This window comes from Chrysemys picta, chromosome 10, assembly GCF_011386835.1.
Source record: "Chrysemys picta bellii isolate R12L10 chromosome 10, ASM1138683v2, whole genome shotgun sequence".
Classification (NCBI taxonomy): Eukaryota; Metazoa; Chordata; order Testudines; family Emydidae; genus Chrysemys; species Chrysemys picta.
The window spans coordinates 73,078,306-73,095,610 of NC_088800.1; the positions used below are offsets into that span (position 1 = coordinate 73,078,306).

Sequence of the window (17,305 nt, forward strand, 5' to 3'; positions counted from 1 at the left end):
CCCCTGCTGTAGAACCTCGTGTATTGCAGAAATAACCTAAAACCATCATGGTGGTGCAAAGAAACCAAAAGGAAACATTGGGACTGGGTCAGGACCACTAGAAGAAAAATACCTACCCTCGCGCCTGCCTGGCACCAGCCGTGCTGCAGTCCCTGGGGTAGAAAAAACGTGCCTCCGAATCGCCCCTGGGCATTGCTGCTAGCTGGGAGCCAGAGGCGGTGGGGCAGGTGGGGAGGGGCTGTTCCGCAGGCATGCTGGGGAGTGGCCATTCCAGCAGCAGGCTGGGGCCGCTGTAATAGGCGCGCACAGCCCGCCGGAGGGGGTTGTACTATCCCGGTACTGAGGGGGGGTGAATTGGTGGCGGTCCCTTTAAGGAGACGAGTGAGTGGCTTTCTGCCCTACAGGTGTATCAGCACAAAACGCAACCCTCCCCTTTTGCAACTGGGAGCGGTTTCTGCCACGCAGCGTAGCAGTTTGGTAAACTGTTTGTTAACTTGCTACCGCCTGTCCATGGGGTTGCGAATCAGGAGGGGATGGGGTATGTGGTCAAAAACGATCCCAATCTGCTTCCTGACCGGAGTGGCCGCTTTCATTGCATTCGTGAAAGGGGAGGTAGGGTTTGTGGGTATGGAGCGTGCCCCTGAGCCCAAGTTGAGACCACAGTGGCCCCTTTTCATTTTTTCAACTGGCTTCTCCTTGCTTAGTTCCAATGACTGGGCTGCTCATGCACCTGTCACTGGTCCAGGGATGGTTGCAAAACGGGAGGGATGGGGTTTGTGGTCGAAAACACTCACGGTCTGCTTCCTCTGGGGGAAGGTTGCAAAACGAGAGGGATGGGGTTTTTGGTCGAAAACACTCATGGTCTGCTTCCTCTGGGGAAGGTTGCAAAATGGGAGGGGTGGGGGAAAACACGGTCTGCTTCCTCTGGGGATGGTTGCAAAACGGGAGGGATGGGGTTTGCGGTCGAAAACACTCACGGTCTGCTTCCTCTGGGGATGGTTGCACAACGGGAGGGATGGGGTTTGTGGTGGAAAACACTCACGGTCTGCTTCCTCTGGGGATGGTTGCAAAACGGGAGGGATGGGGTTGTGGTGGAAAACACTCATGGTCTGCTTCCTCTGGGGAAGGTTGCAAAACGGGAGGGATGGGGTTGTGATGGAAAACACTCACGGTCTGCTTCCTCTGGGGATGGTTGCAAAATGGGAGGGATGGGGTTGTGATGGAAAACACTCACGGTCTGCTTCCTCTGGGGATGGTTGCAAAATGGGAGGGATGGGGTTGTGATGGAAAACACTCACGGTCTGCTTCCTCTGGGGAAGGTTGCAAAACGGGAGGGATGGGGTTTGTGGGGGAAAACACGGTCTGCTTCCTCTGGGGGCGGGGGATGGTTGCAAAACGGGAGGGATGGGGTTTGTGGTCGAAAACACTCACGGTCTGCTTCCTCTGGGGGGATGGTTGCAAAACGGGAGGGATGGGGTTTTTGGTCGAAAACACTCACGGTCTGCTTCCTCTGGGGGGAAGGTTGCAAAACAGGAGGGATGGGGTTTGTGGTCGAAAACACTCACGGTCTGCTTCCTCTGGGGGGGGGGATGGTTGCAAAACGGGAGGGTTGGGGTTTGTGGTCGAAAACACTCAGTCTGCTTCCTCTGGGGATGGTTGCAAAACGGGAGGGATGGGGTTGTGATCGAAAACACTCACCGTCTGCTTCCTCTGGGGATGGTTGCAAAATGGGAGGGATGGGGTTGTGATGGAAAACACTCACGGTCTGCTTCCTCTGGGGAAGGTTGCAAAACGGGAGGGATGGGGTTTGCGGTCGAAAACACTCACGGTCTGCTTCCTCTGGGGGATGGTTGCAAAACGGGAGGGATGGGGTTGTGATGGAAAACACTCACGGTCTGCTTCCTCTGGGGATGGTTGCAAAATGGGAGGGATGGGGTTGTGATGGAAAACACTCACGGTCTGCTTCCTCTGGGGAAGGTTGCAAAACGGGAGGGATGGGGTTTGCAGTCGAAAACACTCACGGTCTGCTTCCTCTGGGGATGGTTGCAAAACGGGAGGGATGGGGTTTGTGGTGGAAAACACTCACGGTCTGCTTCCTCTGGGGGGATGGTTGCAAAACGGGAGGGATGGGGTTTGTGGTGGAAAACACTCACGGTCTGCTTCCCCTGGGGGGATGGTTGCAAAACGGGAGGGATGGGGTTTGTGGTGGAAAACACTCACGGTCTGCTTCCTCTGGGGGATGGTTGCAAAACGGGAGGGATGAGGTTTTGTTCAAGTGGGGGGGGTGTGTGTGTGTGTGTGTGTGTGTCTTGCAGACTGGATACTGTGCCGTGATTCCCCAAGAAGACCGTTATTATCTGTGACTGCAGAGATCTTAACACAGCATTGAGCATAAAATGAGCTTTAACAATATGTTGTGACTACTTACATTAAAGAAATCCAGTCCACCTTGGTTTAGGAGAGAGACCACTGATTGACCAATAAGAATCGGTTGTTGCAGATCCCCATAGTGCAATTTTTTTTCCCCATTGTCAGTGCAGCTCTTATTTTGGTGAGTTTTGCACACAGATGCAGAAATGTGGACTTGCGCATCCAAAAGTTCTGCAGCCACTGGTTATGAGCCCAAGCCTTCATTGTTTCAGAAGATTTTTTGTCCTTGGGAAGGATGTAAGATGACACCATATAATACACTACACTGAATATTTGTGAATCAACTTCTACACAGAAGTCCAGCACACAGGCCTTGCTGTCTTTTCACTGCAGTCCTTGATCTTGGTGACAAATCTGTAGAGAATTACTGGAACCATAAAATCCCTGAACATTAAGTCTCACCAAATGAGGGTCAATCCATCCTCATCATTATATCTACTCATTATACTCCACACCCGTACATAGCCACTATATGAACTTCATACCCTCATATCTCAATGCCTGAACTTTGACCCATCAACCTTTTACCCCCAATCGGGGATATTGCAGATTATGTATTCCTTATGCCACCTGATTTTAAACCAAACTTTGCACCATCGATAATTCTGTACAGTATTCCCTGATAACCATAAATTTCTATGCTCAAACTCTGTTCACTTTTTTTTTTAAATCATCTTAATAAAAATTTTAAATCTGTTGAAACTGGTCTAGGTCTAGGCGAGAGAATGTCTCAGGGCCGCCCAGGGGAGGGGGGGGGGGAAGTGGTGCAATTTGCCCCAGGCCCCGGGGGCCCCACAGGGGCCGCCATGAATATGTCGGAAGCTCCCCCTGCATCTGTCTTCCCCCATCCCCCGGCGTCCCAGTGCGCCGTGTCCGGGAGCGGCCCTGGCACGCTGCAGCTAAGCAGCTGGTATACAAAGCATTTAATGTTTTTAAATAATGTATTTATTGTATTTTCAAATTATTATAAAGCAAAGCAATTTTTGGGGCCCCTTCCATAAAAAAAAATTGCAATACTCTAGTAACATGTATTTGGAAATGTAAAAAATAACCAGTGAAATACATTCAAAAATTAATTTGTAATAATTTGAAAATACACTAAATCCAGCATTTGAAAACATTAAATGCTTTAATGGGATGTAGACATTTGCATAATGGGCTGTCGCTGGGTGATGGTGATGGTTGGTGCAAATGGGCTGTCGCTGCCTGGGGGTGGTGCTGCTGTTGCCCAGGGCTCCGGGGGGAGCTGGGCTCTGGGTTGGGGGGCACCCGGCTCACAGGGGCTGGGCTCAGGGATGTGGGGAGATGGGGTCAGAGGGTGTCCGGCTCAGAGAGGCTGGGCTTGGAGCTGGTGGTTTGAGCTGTGGAGGGGATGGATGGGGTCTGGAGGTGACCGGCTCAGAGGGGCTGGGCTCGGAGCTGGGGGTCATGGCTGTGGGGGGATGGGGTCAGGGGGTTGTCTGGCCCCTCCCTTACCATGACGCTTACCCCCTCTACCGGAGCCTCAGCGTGCCACATCCAGGACGCCGGGGGATGGGATGGGGGAAGACGGAAGTGTGGGGAGTCTCCAACATACTCCGGGCCTGGGGCAAATTGCCCCACTTGCCCCCCCCCTCTGGGCGGACCTGCTGAATAGTGGTGACTGGGAATGGGCCGGGGGGGGGGGGAGTGTAGCAGATGACAATTTGAGGTGAATATTCTCTTGGCCAGATTCTACTGGGTTTATGGTGCTGTGTGCTATGGACTGGAGTGAATAACCAAGAATCTGGTTAATAATTATTCTCTAAATTCAGCTTTCTTCTTTCTCTCTCTGTGAATTATCACTAATTCAAAATAGTGGTGTGCAAGTTGACTGGATAATGATAATAGCACAATCTCTTGTTAGAACATTGTAAACCCTACTACCTGATTTTTATATAATACACTCACTATACATAATACAAGAAATCCCTGATGTTAGAACCTGGCTATGCCGCTGCTGTAGGGGGCTCATCACCCAGCAGCTGGGGGCCACCATGTGGGCTCGGCAGGGCTGCTGGCCACGGGGCCATGGGTGTGGGTGGGATCTCAGGAGTCATGTCCCAGGGATATGCCCCACTCCCCAGCACAGCTCCAGCTCTGAGCTGTCTCCACTGCCACTGCCTGGGACCTGTGGGGCCCCACCTGCCTCCCCAGGGAAAGAGCCACCTGGGATTGGTGCAGAGGCTGGGCCAGTCTCAGCCAGTCCCAGAGGACGTCTGGGGGAGGGGGAGAGTGTGGGAGGCTCAGCTGGGTCCTGCCAGGCATGTGGGTCCTGAGGGAGCCTGGCCCGGGTAGGCCCTACTCCTGCTCCAGCCTGGCTGATTGCACCCCCAAGGGGCCGGAGTTATCCTGCCCCAGGACAAGCTCTGGCTGCGCTGCCGGCTCAGCCTGGCAGACACAGTCACCTCCCATCAGGACCGGGTATTGTGGCTGGGGGTTAGGGTGTGGGAGAATAGGTCTCTAGTGGGTCTGGGGGGGTGCTGTGCAGTGGGGGGTGGGGAGATCTGTGTGTGTTGGGTGGGGCACTGTGCAGTTGTGGCAGTGGGGCGGTGGGGGGCACTGGGCAGTGAGGGAATCTGTGGGGGGGCTCTGGGCGGGGAGGGGCAGGGCACTGTGCAGTTGTGGGAGGGCTGTGAGTCTACAGCTCGGGGGCACTGGGCAGTGAGAGGATCTGGGGGGGGGTTCGGAGTGGTCTGTGGGAGGGCACTGGGCATGAGGGTTTGTGGGGGTCTTTTCACGTATTCACACACAAAAACGTGAAAAAGCGCACCTCAATTGTCCAATAGATCAATTTGGCACATTAGCCAGGAGGAAGCAGACCGTGAGTGTTTTTGACCACAAACCCCATCCCTCCTGATTCGCAACCCCATGGACCAGTGACAGGTGCATGAGCAGACAAGTCATTGGAAATAAGGAAGGCGGAAGCCAGTGGAAAAAATGAAAGGGGCCACTCCGGTATGACCTTGGGCTCAGGGGCATGCTAGCCAGGAGGAAGCAGATCGATGAAAGGGGCCACTCTGGTCTCACCTTGGGCTCAGGGGCATGCTCCGTACCCCCAAAGCTTACCTCCCTTTTCACGGACTTACACACAAATACGTGAAACAGCGCGCTTCAATCATACAATAGATCAATTTGTCACATTAGCCAGGAGGAAGCAGATCATCCAAAGGGGCCACTCTGGTATCACCTTGGGGTCATGGGCCCGCCCCGAAGGGGAAGAAGCATGATGGGAGCACCGGGCCGGGCTGGCCAGTGTGCGTCTGGCAGCTCCCGGTTTGTAAACAGTGCCATTGTACTGGGCTGGGTGGAGCAGGGTTGTCCCTGCCGTGCCATGACCCATCTCCCATTGCCCCCAGCCAGCCCGTCGCTCTGAGGACTCTGCCCCCCATGCCCCATGTCCCCATTTCCCCCCTTGGGGACCACAAATATGTTTAGCACCAGGCCCACAAAAAGTTAATCCAGCCCTTTTTGGGGTGCAGGCTCTGGGATGGAGTTGGGGTGCAGGAGGGTTGCAGGCTATGCGTAGTTTGAGTGAGGGGTGCAGGCTCTGACCTGGGGCATGGGATTGGGGTACAGGAGGGGGTGCAGACATGTGGGCTCTGGGAGGGAGTTAGCAACTCAGCACGTTATATAAGAGAAATGAGCTGCAGTGATTTCATATAGGCATAGAAACTGATAGAAGACACTTTTACATATTCAAAATGTGAGAGGCAGAGTTGGAGGGAGGGAGTGTCTGTACAATATTTCACCGCATTCAGTCTCCTGGCTGGATCAGTAACGTAGCTGTGTACAGGGCCGCCCAGAGGATTCAGGGGGCCTGGGGCAAAGCAATTTTGGGGGCCCCTTCCATAAAAAAAGTTGCAATACTATAGTAACATGTATTTGGAAATGTAAAAAATAACCAGTGACATACACTGAAAAATTAATTTGTAATAATTTGAAAATACACTAAATACATTATTTAAAAACATTAAATGCTTTAATGGTATGTATACATTTGCAATTACATAATGGGCTGTTGCTGGGTGATGGTGATGGTTAGGATGGGGTCGGGGAGGGTGCCCCACCCCTTACCATGGTGCTTACCCCCTCTCCTGGAGCCTCAGCGTGCTGCGACCAGGAGCGGCCCCGGACAGCGTTGGAGCCACCGCGCTGCAGTGCGCCAGGGCCGCTCCCGGACGCGGCACGCTGAGACACCGCGGGAAGACGGAGGCGGGGGCAGCCTCCGACATATTCGTGGGGGCCCCTGCGGAAAATTGCCCCACTTGGCCCCCCCGTCTGGGCGGCCCTGGCCCTGCAACACTTGTATAGGATAGAGAGGAGCTGCGGTGATTAAGCTTTGACAGGCTAGGAATTGGAGGCCTGTGCCTTTAAGACCCCAGTCCCAGGAACCCGCCCCCTGCTCCGAGGCTGACATGCAGCGTCCCTGTGAGAACAACAAAAACAGCCTCTGCCCCCCCCCCCCCCCACACCCCTAGATTAGCGAGCACAGTGGGTGGCTCATCCCACGGGGTCACTGTTCCCCACCCTCTCCCTAAACGGGGGTTATGTACCCGCACGGGGTCTGGCAGTGTCTCTCCCCCCCCCCCCGCTTAACCCCGTCTCTCACCCCCCACCACCAATTTTTGCCCTTCAGCCCCTCTTCTGCCGCTAGCTACAGTAGCTTGAACCCCCCAGGCCAGTAAAATTATGCCCCCTGCTCAGACCCTGACAGCCCCCCACTGCGATTTGCCCCCCTTAATCCTTTTAAACCCCCCCAAAGAGGAGGTAGCAAATCGTAAGTAGAAGTAAGGGCAGAGAGAGGGCAGTGGCTACAACGAAGGTTACTGGGCATGCTCAGTTCGAGTGAGCATGCTCAGTGCACCCAAAGTAGCAAAACGGGAGCGAGAGCAGTTTGTGCTGCGGTTACTATGGTTACTGGCGCCGGTAGGACGCGGTGGCAGGAGCCGGAGGGACGGGCCCCGAAACAGCTCGTCTGCGCCACCCTCCGCTTTGCGCAGAGGCGCCCCCGGGCGTTGGCCGGAATCCTGGGGACCGAGCAGGGGGGCCCTGGCTTCCCGCTAGGTGGTGGGCGACCTAGCAAGCGTGGAGGGGAGCCAGGAGCTTCCCGGCCAGCCGTCCTGGGGGCTGCTGCATGCTGAGCGCGCCCGCCAGAGACCCTCGGGCGCAGCTGTTCCTAGGCATCCCATATTGATTTTTCTTCCCGGTTTGTTGTGGGTGCGGGAGGACCGAGAATCCAGTAAGGATACAATCGCCTCGGGTGTCTTTGCAAATGTAGCTGAGGAGTCGTGGGTAAATTGCTATCTCCTTCTAGAGAAGTTTTCGAGCTTGGAGAAATTAGTCTCAGGAATCTCCACACCCTGCTAGCTGTAACAGAACCGCACCTTGGGCTTGCAGGAGGTTTGTTATTGTCCACCATCTTTTTAACTAATATAATTTTTACACTTGCTTTAACCAAATACCCACGAGGGTTTAATGAGTGTGTTTTTAATTGCCCCTGAATCATTCCTACCTAATAGAGCATGTAATATTACTGCCTTGCAGAATCAGGAATACTAAGCCATGAAGATTTAACCACGAAACAGTGGGAGTCATGATTCTAGACCACCACATTGTTCTGTGATATTTTTTTTCCACATGATCCTCTGGGGTCACAAATATGTGGCATTACCTTATTTCCATAAACTGTCATGTTGTGTGTTACAGATATCAGGTGAATCTGTAACCCATTATTTCCCAAAAAAGTATTAGTGGAATCTAGTGCATTCCTGCCACCCTCATTTCCCTAGAACAGTGGTTCTCAACCTTTCCACACTACTGTATCCCTTTCTGATTTGTTTTGTGTACCCCAAGTTACATTTCACTTGGTTACACAATCAGACATAAAAATACAAAAGTATCACAGCACACTGTTATTAAAAATGCTTACTTTCTCATTTTTACCATATAATTATAAAATAAATCAATTGGAATACAAATATTGAACTTACTTTTCAATGTATAGTATATAGAGCAGTATAAACAAGTAATTATATGACATTTTAGTTTGTACTGACTTTGCTAGTGCTTCTTATGTAGCCTGTTGTAAAACTAGGCAAATATCTAGGTGAGTTGATGTGCCCCCTGGAAGACCTCTGTATACCCCTAGGGGTGCGTATACCCCTGGTTGAGAACCACTGCCCTAGAAGCTCATGAAACATCTAACACTTTTATTTTAAATACTTTTAGGAAATGGTTGCAATTACCATACAGCAATAAAACTTTTTAAAAATATTGTTTTTAGGGGCTATGAGGGGAGAGAAATCAGATTTTTATCATGTTGTTTGCTTTTTATGTTTTCTTTTTCAGTTAAATGAGTTCAGATTTTGAAAACTAAACCTCTGACGTAAAAAATAGGCAAAAGAAGCTAAAGCCTTTTGTTCAGAAAAACATAACTTTGAGGCAATTCAGTGGCAATGGCTAAAGATAAGAAGAAAGATGGCAAAAAAACAGAAAAGTTAGCACCTGCCCCTCCTCTTCCACCTGAGACTTCATTAGAAGGTATTTCTTCAGTTCAGCTGTCATGTGTCCAAACATCGTTGAATCAAGCAGAGGAAGCACAAGCAAGCCCTTTAGAATCCCAAGAAGAATCAAAAGAGATGGAAGAACCTCTGATCCAAGAAGCAGCTCAGTATTATGAGGAGCCTATTCTAACTCAACTTATTGTAGAAAAGTATGTTAAAACATGTCAGTTTAGTTAAAAACACATCCACTAGATGAGGACTTACTATTTAAGTACCTGTGGTGTGCTTGGTATTGTACAAAACATACTCATAGACATGGCTCCTGCCTTGTCGAGTTTAGAGTCCAAAAGGCAGATAGACATCAGACACAAATGCACTGCAAGACAAAGGGTAATGGTAACTAGAATGTGTGTGTATGCACAAAGTTGTCTGCTCCATTTAAGACCCACTGTGTGGTAGAACACCAGCAGACTGGCTGTACAAGGGGTGTTGGCATAAATTACTGAAAAGAGGGTGCCAATGGGGATGGGCCTACATGGTTAGAGTTCAAGTGGCCTTAATACACCATAATAGCAGTTTTTATTATGGATGGAGAGCTGTATTGCAGCCCTGTGCCCTGGCTCTAGAATCTTGCTTCCCTACCTCATTCACACTTCACTTGCATAAAGCCTGATTCTTCTTGCTTTAGTTGCGTAAAATGAATTTCACTGTAAGTGTACATGTAGTTTTCTATATAAAGTGAATACACTAGTGTAATTACATAATATTTGGTGCTGCTTATCATTTAGGGTGAGGTGCATAATGCGCATGGGGGTACCCACTTCCTGACAGTACTTTGGTCATGAAAGGGGAGCAAGCCTGATGTTCCACCCAGCAGCAAAATACAGCATATGCTTTCACCCCACCTCTTCCAGAATGGGAGCTAACAGATGCTAAGAATGTAATTTGGCTTTTGTCAGAAAGTAATAGTCATTATTTTTAACTTCTGTTTCTGGTTTACTTGTAGTGATTTGATTATTTCATCGTTAGTTTGTTTTCTTTGTAGCTATGAAGGAGAAAAAGTCCATGGATTATATGATGGAGAAGGTGTAGCATATTTTCAGGGAGGAAATATATACAGAGTGAGTAGATCAGCATTCTGTTTATGGGTACATCTTTGGCAAGGCACTAAGGGTACGACTTCACAGCCTGTGGCAGCAAGGTTCCAAGCCTGGGTCAACAGACTTGGGCTGGCGGGGCTTGTGCTACGGTGCTAAAAGTAGCTGCATAGACATTGCAGCTCAGGGGGTTGCATGGGCTTCAGTGCCTGAGTTCCAGCCTGAGCTACAAGGTCTACACAGCTATTTCTAGTGTGGTAGCGCAAGCCCTGTGAGCCTGAGTCTGTTGACTCAGGATTGGAGGCTTGCTGCTGCTTGCTGTGTAAATGTACCCAAAATGTAATGGGAAAATTCTTTCCCTGGAGGAGGATATGCTGCTACTCCCTTTGACTTCATTGGGAACTGCACAGCTAAAATGTATGTGTTTTGAATAGTGGATTCTGTAGTTTCTAAGGGCTGCTGACATTCAAAACTTAGTTCTTTTAGTGCTGATAGTTAGAGGGGGTTTAATTAGAACATGTTACTTCTCCTCAAACTACTTAATAGCTATAGACCCAAGTTGTGATAAAGGAATAAAAACAATAATATGTGTATTATTTTGAAGGGCATGTTTTCCGAAGGGCTCATGCATGGACACGGGATTTATACATGGGCTGATGGAGTGAAGTATGAGGTAAAGTGCAATGTAAATAATTTTAAAGTATCATACAGCTGATTACAATCTATACATGCAAATTATAGGAAAGCATGTAGGTTAGATGATTGCAGGTGGCAATAGCAAACTTATTGTAGTGGCTGTGTATTAAATTTAAAGAACACAGAAAATGTAACTAGATACAATGTAACTAAATACAACTAGAGTTAGTTGTGTTTTGTCCTCTTTGTGCACTGTGAACAGGTGCCTTTCCCAGCTTGCTCTACAAACACAGTGCATGCACTGCAAAGTCCAGACTTGCCTCCTTCCTGCGGTTTGGCTTTTTTACAAAAAAAAAAATCAACAATAAGATAACATACTGTGCAACTCAGAACTTCTCCTTGGGCTTGGCTGCTCCTAGGGACCTTCCTTCAGGACAGCTCAGCCCACACCCTAGATACTGTCTCCCACAAATGTTTACTCTCATTTCCCTTACATCCAGGAGGAGTAATGAGTACTGCTGTCTCACTTGAGAGAGTAATCAATTTATAATTTAATCTCTTAGGGGAACTTTGTTAAGAATGTGCAGATGTATAATGGCAGTTACACATGGCCTGATGGCAGCATGTATGAAGGAGAGGTGAAGAATGGAGTCAGGCATGGCTTTGGCATGTACAAGTGTGGCACCCATCCAGTTTCATACATTGGCCAATGGTGTGAAGGCAAAAGACATGGAAAGGTAAATAAGAAAAGCACTGATGAAAGTATCATCTGGACCAATGACATCTGGGATGAAAGACAGAGGGTTAGCACAGGGCTTCTGCATCACTTATGTGGGGGACTTAAGTGGGACTCAACTGGTACATAAGCCTTGAATTATCCTAGTGAAGTATCTCTGATGTAGAATATGTTAATTAAAATGAGTGGTCCTGGTGGGGCAAGCCTTCATTTCTATTAAAAGGGATGCATTGTGGGAACACCCCAACTTTCTGCTTTAATATTAACAAGCTCCCTCTGTCCTGAGCCCTGTCGTGTGTCCCCCCTGCTCTATGGAAGATGGGGTAAGTGAGGGGGAGGAAGACACCCTGACATTAGCCCCCTTCCCCCCCGCACAACAAGCAGGAGTCTTGGGGAGGAGCTCCAAGGCAGAGGGCAGGAGCAGCGCATGGCAGTGGGGGGAGGGACAGCTGCAATTGCTAGCCTGCTGGGCAGCTGCTGCACAGAGAACTTAGGGGAGCGGGGAGCTGATATGGGGGCTGCTGGTCCACCCTGGTTCCAAGCCCCCACCAGCTAGCTGCAACGGGCTGCTCTTCCTGCAAGCAGTGGAAAAAGCAGGCGACTGCTAAACGACGTTAGAAGGGAGCATTGCACAGCTTTAAATAAGCATGTTCCCTAATTGATCAGCAACGTAACAACAAAACAATGTTAACCAGGACGACTTTAAGTGAGGAGTTACTTAACTACTTGAGGATGTCACAACAGTGTATTAGTGGATGTTTGTACAGAGTTTGAAATATGTAAAGCTCTATAAGGACTACATTTTATTATATATTTAGTCAACCTTCCAGAATGTTGTCCTTGTTTCTGCTCAGTCATGAGCAGTGGGAATCTTTGAGTATCAGATGTGTCTCAGAATCCTTTGTGATATTTGTCATGTTGCCTCATTTGAAGCACGTCTGTAACTGGTACAAAGGATTCTGGGGTACATTGGAGATCTGTTCTTAAAAGTATCTATTGCAGACAACTGAGCAGACCAGAAACACGATATGGAGGAAGAAATGACACTGACAGAACTGTCCAGAGGAAGAGAACAGAACAATTAGGGCAGCATCCCAGTTGTGTCCTCTGCCATTGCAGAACTAGCTCTAGAAGTTAATGTGGAACTCTGGATGAGTCAGAGTACTGCTGCTTTATCTCCATCTGTTTACTGTAGTTAATAGATTCTGAGGTCAGAAGGGACCACAGTGATCATTTACTCTGACCTCCTGCATAACACGGGCCATACAACTTAATTGAAATAGTCCTGTTTGAACTAGAGCAGATCTTTTAGAAAAACATGCAACCTTGACTTAAAAATTGCCAGTGATGTAGAATCCACCCCAACCCTGATAAATTGTTCCAGTGGTTAATTACCCTCACTGTTAAAAATTCATGCCTTATTTCCAGACTTGTTTGAGTCACAGCTATAGCGGATTCAGGCCAGGACATGGAACTTAAACCGCTTTAGTGGCACTGATGAATGATCTCCTCCTGTGAGAGGACAGATGTCCATTCTCATCCTTCTGGGCCTGTCTGCAACAGTCAACAGACCATGAGGTACTGCTGTCTCACTTGAGAGAGGTTGCAGGGGCCCAGGGTAATGTGCTGATATAGTTTGAGTCCTCCCTGGAGGACTCAAACTTTGTAGTGATGGGGAAACTGCACCTCCACCCACTAGTCCACTCACTTGTGGAGTCCCAGAAGGATCATTTCTCTCTCTACAGTCCTTTTCAACATCTACATGCAATCACTAGGTGAAGTGGTCAGATGTCAGGAACTCAAGTGCCAGCAATATCTAGATGACACACAGCTCTACCTATTCCTCACCACATACAACTACACCACTATCACCAAGATGGCCTTCAACTCATGAAGAACAGCAAGCTGAAACTGAACCCAAGCAAGACAAGTGATGCTGGTGGGTAGAGGAAAGCATTTGGAAGAGCCTGTAGCCATGGTGTAATCTCCTTTGGCTGAAGATACACACCCACAAATACTCAATTTGGTCTGTAGTCTAGGAATACTCTTGGATTACTTGCTGATGCCGCACTCTCACATAGCTGCATCTGAAAGTAATGCTATTTATCATCTCCAGTGGCTAGGAGACTCCATCCTATACTGGCAGATGATGACCTGACCTCAGTTATTCACACCTTACTCACTTATCGGCTGGACTATAGCAGTGTGACAAACCTGGGCATGAAGTTTTCAGCACCGAGGAAACTCCAACTAGTGCAGAACCGCACAGTGTGTCTTCTCCAAAACATAGATCATTGCAAGCACATCAGACCTGTCCTCCACTTTCTACGTTGGCTTTCCACAGAATTTTGAATTAAATTCAAGGTCTTGGTCCTTCTCTTCAAGGGGCTCCATGGCCTTGGCCCAGGATATTTAAAGAATGCCTAAAGCTCTGGGATGCAGGCCATGGTCTCTTCTAGCACAGTGGAACTCTTTGCAATAAGAGTAGAGCTTGTCTGTGTGGGAGACAGAACTTTCTTGGTAGCTGTGAAATGAACTCCCCCAGGAACTAAGGATCATCATTGCGCTCCAAGTATACATGTTTCTTTGACCTTGCCTTCTTTAACATAAATCATAGCAACACATGTTAAAAACAAAACAAAAAAACAAAAACCAAAACCTACCAAAGCAAAACACTTCACTGCAAATGCTTCTCCAGGTGGGGAGAAGAGGAGAGAACAAACACATAACCAATGTAATTCATATCACTTGATGCATTACTGAAAGCTGCTCACATACTATGGTGATAAGGGCAGTATAAGAACCTATATAGAATAGAATAGATTGGTGAAAGCATTCCCAAAGGGTTTGAGGCCACTTAGCATTGTTTGGCTAAATGTAATTTTTAACATTTTTGAACACCTAAATGCTTGGTCGTTCTTCGTATGTAGCTAATGTTGGTGAAAATAACAGGATATCATTTTTTTTTTAAATTTTAGACTCTCAGTTGCTTTTAACATAAATTGAGTCTCTTTTTTTCTTAGAGACTGCTGAGGGAATGTTTGAATACAAGTGGTAATTGGTATCTTTGGCATATACAGGGGTGATGACAACTTTTTATTGGGGGGGGAGCTAGAATTAAAAAATAATAAAATCAAAGCTCTTGAATATCACTTTGTGTAGTTTTGTACCATAACTAAATTTGTCCACTTTTAATAAAGAGAGGAAAAACAAGCTTCTTATTTCAAACTCTGCTTTTTCTTTCTTAATCCAATCCTTAAATTTTGGGGTGAGCTGAAGTCCACCCAAGTTCCCACTTGTCTGTGTCCATGGTATATAATGTTACCTGAAAACATTTATGTGAATATTTAGGTATTGATTAATTAAACCGATCATACTCTTTGTTTCAGGGTACCATTTATTATAATCGGGAAGGTACTTCCTGGTATGAAGGTGACTGGGTAAACAACATCAAAGATGGCTGGGGGATAAGATGGTAGGTATAACATGTTTGTTCAGCACATCTTCAGAATTAATTTATTTTTATTTGGCATACACGCTCAATCCTTTGTTCCATGTACTGGGCCTGATTCTCTACTGCCTTGCAGTTTGTGTAATCATTCAGAGATATACAAAAGGGTGAAAATGCTACCAACTCAGAATGGTAGAATTTTATATTTATCTTGCCCTTCTTTGCACAGGAGTAAACAGCTATACCAGGTCTAGTATATGGCTTTAATTTTTACTTGGGTAAGCCTTTTTCTTCTTCATTCCTACAAAGAAAACAACTAAAGATAAAACAATTAAAGACTGGCAGCAATAAACTGAAACATTTCTTTAAAAGAATTCTTCTTGATTGCATGGCAACACCCCTCATTCCCCCCTCACAAACAAATGAATTCTTTTGTGGGATTGTGCATGAGAAGGTGTTTTGGTTGATTGTTTATGGCATGCTATCCTCAGACAAATTTTAGGATAACTGAGATTTTTGGTAATATCTTCTGAGGTTTGACAGAATGTGAAGTCTTCATGCACTGACATCAGACTTCACCACACAAATGCTGATGTGGATAAATTGATAATTGGGGGAGTTGGTCAGCGATGTTTATATTTTTTACATCCGTACTCTGTTAGCTGATCCAGAGCACAGCCTTCTAAACCTACTGGACACCTTCTCCAGTTACAGACAGCAGGTTAGCTTTCTCAAGACATGCCAACAAAGCAGGATGTCAGTCCCTAGTTTTTTGTGTGTTGGAGTTTGACTTCAAAAGATACACGCTGAGCCCAGTTTTCAAAGTCTGCTAAGCCAGTTGCTTTGAAGTTTTGCATGTCCCCAAGACCTTTGAATTATTGGAGTCTTAATATATTATAATTGATATTTATTATTAAGTGTAGTCAACTGGGAATGTTTTCCTTTAGGTAGTATATATTGCAATCATAAACAAAGGAAAAATCAGAATGTAGTAATATCAGCATTGAAAATCTATCCCAGTATTACTGTTTTTTCCCAGCAACAAGATGTAACTCTTGTTATAAATTGGTGGATTTAGGCACCTAACTGCCATTGTACCTTGTTAGTGTATACGATAGCTGAGTAATTAACTTCCTTATTCATTTGGTTTCTTGTAGTTATAAATCTGGAAATATCTATGAAGGTCAATGGGAAAAAAATGTGCGCCATGGGGAAGGACGGATGAGATGGCTGACGACTAACCAGGAGTATACTGGACAGTGGATAAATGGCATACAGGTACTACACCACTTTAATTCAATACCTGACTCTTACACCGGTAAGATTAGATGCATCGATTCATACAGGAGTAAAGAAGCTCAGTATGATTCTGCTAATTGTAGATACAGAAGTGTTTTACTCATAAATTGCTTTTCATGTTATTAGTTATAACTAGCAAAAGTCCAATATTAAACCATGCTGCTGACTTGTTTTTACGAAAAGGTAACTTAATTTTACACACCAACCAAAGGAAAATATAAATCCTTCCCATAATAAAAATTAAATCTTTTTGGCTGCAGGATATTTAGAAAGAGGCTTTAGAGTGAAAGCTTAGGGTTGGTGTAAGTGGCGGGGGCTTACCCAGTCCAGCACTGGACTGTGCCACTACCTCAGTTCCCCCTTCTTGGGCTTTCCTAAAACTGGACCCAGCCATTCAGAAGTCAGATAACATCCCTCCTTGGGGTCTGGTTTATTAAAACAACATCATAGTTAAAGTATCAATTTAAATCAAAACAAATCTTTCCCTGACTCTACATTTCCTTAGGCTGGACTCAACTGTTCTTTCCCAAAACCCAGCTTCTGCTGCCTGATGTTTCCTCAAACCTCTTCCTTGGGAGACTTCTGCTCCTGCCTCTCCATCTGGCTGGTGTGGAGTTCCCCCTTCTAAGTCCTTTCCCCTGACCCTGGGTCCCTTTCAGGAGGCTTCTTACTCCCTGCAGGTCTCCCTCCCTTCCTGAACTGAGCTGAGTAGACTCCCTTTTATTAGTCTTAAAGCCTATTATGTTGGGGAGGCAGCTGGCAAGGTGGGTCTGAGCCTAACTCTCTTATAGGGCCAGTCTACCCAATGATGTTTCTCCCCACTCCCCAGTTAATTATATAGAAACAGGTTTTATATTTCATATAAACTTCAGTGAAAATAAAACTGTTTACATATGCAGGTCATTTGTATAGTTGATTTTATTTATGCTAATGTAGACCTCACTTAGTTAATTCTTATAGCTTAGTATATAAATTCAGTATTTTAAGACAGTTAAAAGTGAAAATATCACCTGATCTGAGTGGTGACCTGAAGATCTAGCTCCCCAGTGTCCCCTCCTGTGAAAGAACCCATGGAAGCAGGCTGGGGTTGGTGTAAAACTCCATTAGATTCCCCTCACCAGGTCTTCCCCCA

The 17,305-nt window shown here is 46.9% G+C and overlaps 1 protein-coding gene across 17 annotated transcripts in view; it reads left to right on the forward strand.

Moving 5' to 3' along the window:
- Window positions 1-7,298: 7,298 nt before the first annotated feature.
- RSPH10B (radial spoke head 10 homolog B) overlaps window positions 7,299-17,305 on the forward strand; it is a 36,059-nt gene continuing 26,052 nt past the window's right edge. For 9 of the 17 annotated variants that reach the window (XM_005304691.5, XM_042853187.2, XM_005304693.5 and 6 more), the window contains exons 1-7: window positions 7,377-7,851; window positions 8,800-9,163; window positions 10,000-10,075; window positions 10,656-10,724; window positions 11,251-11,424; window positions 14,813-14,898; window positions 16,032-16,152. In XM_005304691.5, coding sequence (XP_005304748.2) covers window positions 8,907-9,163; window positions 10,000-10,075; window positions 10,656-10,724; window positions 11,251-11,424; window positions 14,813-14,898; window positions 16,032-16,152 — 783 coding nt within the window. In that variant the 5' untranslated portion in view covers window positions 7,377-7,851; window positions 8,800-8,906. Of the gene's footprint in view, window positions 7,852-8,799; window positions 9,164-9,999; window positions 10,076-10,655; window positions 10,725-11,250; window positions 11,425-14,812; window positions 14,899-16,031; window positions 16,153-17,305 lie in introns of those variants that run through there. The other 8 variants (XM_065559988.1, XM_065559992.1, XM_065559989.1 and 5 more) reach the window with 7 other exon arrangements.